Source organism: Antrostomus carolinensis, unplaced genomic scaffold (genome assembly GCF_000700745.2).
Source record: "Antrostomus carolinensis isolate BGI_N321 unplaced genomic scaffold, ASM70074v2 scaffold13307, whole genome shotgun sequence".
NCBI classification, from domain to species: Eukaryota; Metazoa; Chordata; class Aves; order Caprimulgiformes; family Caprimulgidae; genus Antrostomus; species Antrostomus carolinensis.
In genome coordinates, this window is record NW_010328162.1 from 79,048 (window position 1) to 87,408 (window position 8,361).

Sequence of the window (8,361 nt, forward strand, 5' to 3'; positions counted from 1 at the left end):
GGGAAGAAGTCATTTGACCAAGGTACTAAGGCTCTTCCCATATAGGCCTGTTCCCTCCCATTCCTCTAGATTTAAGAGCACCTGTTGCCCAGAGATAGCCATCTCGGGATGGTTTCCCCAATAAGATCTTCGCTGTTGCAACATGTTGCTTTAAAGCTTACAGTGTGCAACAGATTCAGCCAACCTCAGATGGAGGAAGTCAAGGAGGTAAGAATCAACTAGTTATAGATATCATCTATTTTTTCCTCACATGAGTTCAAGGTTCTTCTACATTCAGCTACAGATTTACTTACAGATTTTCGGGTTCTCTTTCCTCAAGAGTTTCACAGGTACTTGATCTGTTATCCTGCTCCACTGGAAGAGGCTCCTTTTTTGATGAGGTACTATCCTGCTCCTCTTGCAGGTGAGCTTTCTGAGGGCTAGGTTTAGAACACTTGGGTGAGCTGGAAATTTTAGAGCCTCCTCCAAACGGATTAAAGTTTGGATCATCGAGTTTGTCCCAGTCAAACTTATAAGATGCTTTAGGAACAGAGATTTCATCTTCCACATTACTTTTATTTTGCACTTCAGTATTTTCTGGTTTTGTTTTGGCAATAGGAATTTTTTTGGATGGTGGCTTAATTCCAGTTCTTTTGCCTAGTAGCTTAGGAGGTGGCTTTCTAGCAGTGGTATTATCAAAGTCAAATTCCAGTTTCACTGGTCCAGCCTTGGTGACACCAGGCTTTTCTGCATGTTCACCTTTGGAGATAACCAGCTCTTCTGCACGCTTTGACTCTTCTGCAGAGGCTTTTTCTGCTGCTGAAATATTCTGAAGCTTTGATTCCCCAGTTTTAGAAGAATTAGTTACATCAGAACTACTGGGATTTAAATTACCAGGTACCTGTACAGGAGGTGTAGGTGCTTCTGCTAATCCCACTGAATTATCAATTTGTCTTACATCTGTGGAAGCAGACTTGACATCCTGCACAGAGTCACTGATTGCTTGCTTAGGGGACAGCTTGGATTTGTTAGACTCCAGGTCTCTCAATACAGATTCTTTTCCAGAGAAAAGAGTCTTCTCTTCACTTGAGTGCTCTGTACTTGCTGTGGTTGAAGCAGAAGGAGCTATATCATCCAGCAGAAGAGAATCATTACTTTTTTCAGATGTTTTCTCAGGGCTGCTAGATACTCTTACAGGAGACTTTTGCAGATTTCCAGGAGAAGACTGCAACTGCACTGAACTTTGAAAAGGATTGATGTCATCTAAGTTATCAAAATCAATATTATAGGAACCTCGACTCTTCACTGGCATCTCATCATCTGGGTAAGCAGCTGTACTGACCTTCTCTGGCATTTGTGTATTTATCACTGTATTGTTTTCTTCAGCTTCAGTCTTCTGTTGACATGTGCTGCATTTACAAAAAAAAAAAGATCACACATGCTATAGCTAGTTTTACACATAATTTTAAATCATCTTTAAAGAGATATTTGCACAGGTAGCTTTGCATGCTCAGAGTAATCTAATTTTTTTTACATAAGGCAGATGACAGCAAAAAGAATATCATGACAGCAAAAAGAATATCATGACAGCAAAAAGAATATCATGACAGCAAAAAGAATATCATGACAGCAAAAAGAATATCATGACAGCAAAAAGAATATCATGACAGCAAAAAGAATATCATGACAGCAAAAAGAATATCATGACAGCAAAAAGAATATCATGACAGCAAAAAGAATATCATGACAGCAAAAAGAATATCATGACAGCAAAAAGAATATCATGACAGCAAAAAGAATATCATGACAGCAAAAAGAATATCATGACAGCAAAAAGAATATCATGACAGCAAAAAGAATATCATGACAGCAAAAAGAATATCATGACAGCAAAAAGAATATCATGACAGCAAAAAGAATATCATGACAGCAAAAAGAATATCATGACAGCAAAAAGAATATCATGACAGCAAAAAGAATATCATGACAGCAAAAAGAATATCATGACAGCAAAAAGAATATCATGACAGCAAAAAGAATATCATGACAGCAAAAAGAATATCATGACAGCAAAAAGAATTCAGTTGCCCCGTAAATAGTGAGAAGTTATGAACTCTGGTACACATGAAGTACAGGGAGATAAATCCTTTAAACTAGTCAGTATTCTTAAGCTTCCTGTTCTGTGCAGCGATGTTACCTTACACCAGTTATCACTGGAGATTGCTCTACTCACTACAGGATACAGACATTTCCATTTCACTAGACAGCAAAATATGCATCACTTAGGAGGAGATACTAACAATAACCAGCTCAAACACAGGCACAGCTAGTAGTACATCTTCATATAGATTCATTTATGAGTCATGACAGACTCACAAGCCTAGGACCAAACTGAGTCATGATTCAGACTCTCCCATTCCAGTCATTACTTTGTCTGGTCATTCTGGTAGATATTTCTCCTCTGAAAGTATGCACCAGCATTTCCATTTAAGAGCCTACACAAAAAAACAGAACTGGACTTCAGGCACTCTAAACTCTGTACAACAGCAGATCTGCAGAGCAAAGTGGTATACAAGAAAATAATTCTCCAGTAAGAGAAAGATAAGATTATTTAGCAGAAGAAACAGGTTAAAGAAAGAGTTTGTGTATTCACTGCTGCTGAGTACTCTACAAGTTATTGCTCTCCACTTTATTTCCCCAAACTCTACTCAACTTTTTAGGCTTAGCCCCAGACTACAGAGAGTTAAACCATTACTTCCTGAAACAGGATTTCCTCCCATTGTTTTGTCCCTTCGTAAAGTTATTATTTCTATGTGCCATCCATATCTCCTGTAGAACAGAACAGGATTAAGAGCTACTCACTAAAAACATCACTTTGATAAACCCGAAAGCCAAGGCAGGAGGTAAGAGTTCAGGAAGCCCTTCTCACCGGGTTTGAGTGCCTCTTCCCTGCAAGAGTTCAGCCCCAGGCTTGTTCAACTACTCAGGCCCCTCCCATTCTCCTTCAGTGTTTAACCTAATAAATGCCAGTCAAAAGTGAGACACCTGCTTGAAACTTGAATTACTTGAGACTAGTCAAACGTGACACCCTTCAGCAACACCCAGTCCTTCACCTTATTTGCTACAAACAAATCCTTACATTTTAAAAGTAGAAAGAATATGTACAGTAAAAGCAATGTCTTGACACAATTATGCCCTAACTAAAACCAATGTGGTGCTAATCCTTTCAACTAGCTTGAACCTTATATATAGCAAATCTTCATTTATTCATGTGAGCACTAAGTTTGGGACATAAATGCAATTAAATCCTTGAATTGTGGTGGCTAGCTCAGAAGTACTTTCATAAACTAGAATATACATGCAAGTTAACAGCTGAAGCAAATCATTTGAAGAACACTTAAATGCTCCCATCTTTCTCTCTTCTCCCCCCCCAAAAAACAAGATTAAGGGACAAATTAAAGTACTGGGTAGCTAAAAAACAAGCAAAAGGATGTATTTCCTTGCAGAAGGCAAAGCTAAGATCTGAGACTCCTTGCCACTGGGAATTACAGATGTCAGATCTTTACACAAGTTTAAAAAGGGGCTAAAAGAGTCAATAACAAAAAATATGCATTGAATCCTATTAAGCAACTTTGCCATAACATTGTATTTTTATACCATTATCAAACTATTTCTAGTAAAGGAGAGTTGCAAAACCCCAGACTGGCACACTGCAGACTTTATGCTCTTCTCTGGACAGCTACCATGAGCCACTTGGAGACCCAGGCTGCTGGACTATAAAGGCACACAAACTTGTTCGTACTTGGGATTGATGTTGTATTCACTTTGTGTTGCTAGAGTTGCTTTAATCTTAATACCCAGTGACTCGAGGTGTCAGTTGAAGCTAACCCTTCAGAAGATATATCTTAAGGATAAAATCTAAAGAGATAAAACTAAACTTTACATACAAGAGAAGAAGTTTTAAGGCTTAGCTTTAAAGATTAGCTTCAGAATAGTTGTAGTCTCACATGAAAACTTTACTGTAGGAAACCGTTTTGTATTCTCTGCCTAATGTGTCTCTTTTCTCTAAAACTATTTATCTATATCAGAAGTCATCTCTATGAAACCAGTTACAGAGGAGTCAGAAATAGAGTTGGTTATTCAATACTATGACCAAGATAATTGTCATAACTTTTAAGAAAATTTTATCTTTGAAAAAGAGTTCGTACAAAGTCAGCACTAATGTTGGTCCTTTGTGCCGTTTACATCTTGCTATAAAATACAAAATTACATTTTAACTATACAGGTTTATAATGGGGAAAAATTAACCTGAGTTTGTCCCACATTGCTACTGGCGGTGAATGCATTACTTACTCAATGTTGACTGGTGGAGATAAAAGATCATCTGCCAAGGCTTCAGTGCAATCATCAAGCGTGAAAGTAGTCTCAAGTTTGTCCGTCATAGCAGGACTTAAGATTTTTCGAGTCTGAGGATCTCTTAGAGGAGTTTGAAAGGTTACCTTTAAGAAAGGGGCGGGGGAAGAAAAAGGAAGAACATGAACACCACAATATTTTTCAAGTTCCAAATAGCACATGCATTCAGTAGCAGAGATCATAGAAGGCAAAAGAACATAATGAATATAAAAAGCAAAAGTTTACCTTCATAGCTTTTGCCACAGTTTTTGGTGGCAAGTTTTCCTTCTGGGACAGGCGTAGAATGGAAGGTCTCCCTGTAGGTTCCGGTGGTGCAAAGAAAAAGCCACAGTCTTCCGCTGTTAGATCATCATTAATGCTTCCTCTGTTTTCTCCATTTTCTGCATTTAAAATCTGCAGACTCATTCTAGAATATCAACGCATACAACATCACAGCATGAATGAGAGGGTGTGGTCAGCCAGATGCACTTTGAGATAATGAAAGAAGTTGGGAGCCTGGCACTGGCTAGCAAAGATTAACAGCTTCAAAAGAAGTTTTAAGAGCATTGAAAATCTTCACATGAAAAGTTAGATTCAAAAGACTCTGAAAGCATCTAAATGCAGCACTGCATAGTCCCTCTGCTTTTGTTAGGGGTCTAGGAAGTGTTGATATTGTGCTTTCCACAGTTAACGTTATAACTTTACAAATTAAGCTGCCCATCCTTTAAAGGGAGCTCAGTCATTTGCAAGTTCCTTGATTCCCAACCCCTTAAAGCCAGTAGTGACATAGTCATCTCCCCTGTAATAGGGCATCCAGCTAAGCAAAATTACAGCTTCTGCAAGGGGCTGATGACAATCATTATTCTACTCACACAGTCTCATTACAACACTTAGGTCAGCAAACAGCAAAACCAAATTTGGTTAGTTAGGGTGTGTTTATGGTCAGAGTCCTGAATAAAATTATTCATCTTTTTCCTGCACTGCCTGAGCACATGCTGCTTTTGGAAGACACACAGTACCTAAAAATCCTTGTCAGTATAGACATTGATATGCAAATCTGAATAAAATTGTAATTAAAAAGGTATTTCTTAAATATTGTTCGTACATGGGACACAAACTTTAGCAGACCATACAAACTGATCTAATCTTACTAATATTTTAGGTGTGAAGAACTTGAAACTAAACCTTGCATCACATCTAAGATTAAGGATGAAAATAAGTTAGAAATGGCGAAAGAACACATTTCAAGTATCCCAGGCAAGCTAACACATTACAGTACTTGAACACTGTCTAACTTTTATTCCCATTGGAGTCTCAGTTGCTCTTAGAGGTTTAATATTAACACTCAGTGATGCTACTCCTGTTTCTTTAAAACAGAAACAAAAACCAAAAAAGGACTAGAGCACAGAAGGAATGTTAAGCAAGATCGAGGCATAACCACTGTCCATGAAGGATGACCCCTGAGAAATGCAGTTAGTTATCTGTCAAACTGCAACAAAGTGATTCCTTCCACAAGAAAGGATGTGTTATCTTGTACCACCTTGTCCTGGTTTTTAGCTGGGACAGAGCTGAGTTTTTTTTTTAGTAGCGAGAACAGTGCTGTGTTTTGCTTTCAGCTGGGATTTGTTATGAGAGAGACACTGATAACACAGCAGTGTTTTCATTTTTGTCACTGGAAGTGAAGGACTTCATGGTTTGTTAGTCTACAAGCACAAGATTTAAGGGGGTGAGGAATATTTAAATTAATAAGCTAAAGTGGCATTTGGATATGCCGATGGGATATTCTGTATCATATCACATCATGACCAGTGTATCAGTGAGGGGCTCTTCCTCTTTTGGCCCTTTTTCTGACTTTTGCTCTTCCGGGATTGCGGTTTCGGTTTGGGATTGCTGCTCCTCCAGGATCGTTATCCGGGAACAGGACAGGTTTGGTCAGCGGGTGGTGAGCAATTGTACTGGGTATCACTCATTGCCATATTTTGTTTCTGTTATCATTATCACTACCATTTTAATGTCAGTATTATTTTAATTTTTCTTTTATTTCTATTATTAAACTGTTCTTCTCTCACCCTACGAGTCCCCTTACCCCCCAATCCTCTCCCCTATCCCCTGGGGGTGGGGGAAGTGGGTGAATAGCTGTGTTGGCTGCTGGCCAAGGGCTGGCCCAGTGAAACTATCACACACCTATGCAAGATAATCAATATCATCAAGTGGAGGAGATGTTGGCTTTCTGCAACAGACAACCATTCCAAACCATCTCAAACACTTGATTTGACCAAACAGCTAATTCTTATCTTATTTCTCCACCCTGCAGTCAAGATTAATCCAGAAAAATCAGCTAAGGAAGACTCCAAACGATTGACTTCACTGTCATAAAGAGGTAACAAGCACATTACTGCTCAAAATTTTAAGTCATATTTTCAATTTCATTGCCCTTACGTATTGCAATTTCTGTATTTAAGTCTCTGCATACATTTCATACTCTCCACTGAACTCAGCTGCTTTGTCTGCCAGCCCAACAACAGCACTTTTAATCAGCAATGGAATGCAAACAATGGCTACAGAAGCTGTGGCAAGCAAAGCATGCCTGTATTAGCTATTTCTTCATTCCTTCTTTATTCCTCAGCATAATCATACTTTAGCCCAAGTTATTTTATACATAAAGTACTACTACATTAACAACTTGTAGAACTTGAAGTGAACATCATTGCTTTCCTTCATTCCAAACTAGAACTGAGACAACAGATCAAGTGGATCTTTACAGACTGCAGTCATTTACTGCAATTATTTTAGAAACTAAGCCTAGGACATGAAAAAGTTGGCAACAGCTTCTAAAACAAGCTCCTCAAACAGGGGAGATTTACGTGGAAACCTTCTCAGGTTTGTCATGGAGCTACTTGTGCACCATTGCTAAACCAGATTTAGATCATTAAAATACCCAATAAATTGACACCATATACATACACCACATTTGCCCAGCATTTTAGATATTAAATCTAGTAATCAAGTTCCTTTCTAGAATTAAATCATTAAAAGTAATTCAGCATTTATTTAGAATATTTGTAACCAAGACCTGATCCAAATTCTGTTTCCCAAGTTCATTAGCTAGTAGCTGCGATAAAGTGAAATGGAGGCTTTATTAAAGACATATTTTTGTTTAAAGTGGTCAGTGCCCCATGCATGCAAGCAGGTATGGTGAAAGGCAAGAAGTTTTCTCACTATGGCCAAAGTTCACAAAAATGAAACTGCTCCATATTTTCAAAGAATATTTATCCAGCACAAGCAGCAGTCTGACATTCTGTATTTGAGAATGGACATAAATTCAATGGCATCAGATAATTAAACATCAGGTACTTTGCATTTGTAAATTGAGGGCTTCATGGCAACTACCTGTTGTTTAATCATCACTGGGGCACAACATCCAAAACACCAATGGGGTCTCAAATGCCTAAAAAAGCCACTGAACACGCAGGGCAAAGATGGAATTTTTCTACTAAACTATCCTCCTGAGCTGCTCCAGCAGCCAAGATGCAGAGCACTTGATCACAGACAGTAACTCTGTGTGTGCTGGGAATATTTCCATACAAACCGACCCAGAGCTTACTGCTGTATGTTTGTTGGTGCAAACATCATAATTCAGAACAAAAAAAACCCACTATTCTGGTTAACTGACTCCTCCTGACTACAAGAGTCACTCGACTCTGAACAGACCATGAGGATGGGGAATTCACAGCAGTTTTAGCCACAAAAACCCCCCAGGTTTGGGAGGCAGCAGGTGCAGACCCCCGGCCCAGCCGGCCCGTTGCCGGCCCGTTAACCCCCGGGACAGGCACTCGGGGCCGCAGCTCCTTGCCGGGGAACAAAAGACAGACTCGGACTTGGCCGGCAGCCACCCAAACAAAAAAATCCCCAACCCTTCCCCTCCTCCCAGGTCACTGGGGTGTCCCCACCACTCCTGAGTCACCCCAGGCCACAGGAGCCCCTGTCACC

General features: G+C 39.3%; 1 protein-coding gene across 1 annotated transcript in view; it reads right to left on the minus strand.

Annotated features, from left to right (window-relative positions):
* Nucleotides 1-4,797, minus strand: part of TACC3 (transforming acidic coiled-coil containing protein 3) — a 16,942-nt gene extending 12,145 nt beyond the window's left edge. The window contains exons 1-3 of the mRNA XM_010172159.1: nt 4,618-4,797; nt 4,333-4,478; nt 295-1,388 (exon numbers count right to left, since the gene is read on the minus strand). Coding sequence (XP_010170461.1) covers nt 295-1,388; nt 4,333-4,478; nt 4,618-4,797 — 1,420 coding nt within the window. The remainder of the gene's footprint in view (nt 1-294; nt 1,389-4,332; nt 4,479-4,617) is intronic.
* Nucleotides 4,798-8,361: the final 3,564 nt, after the last annotated feature.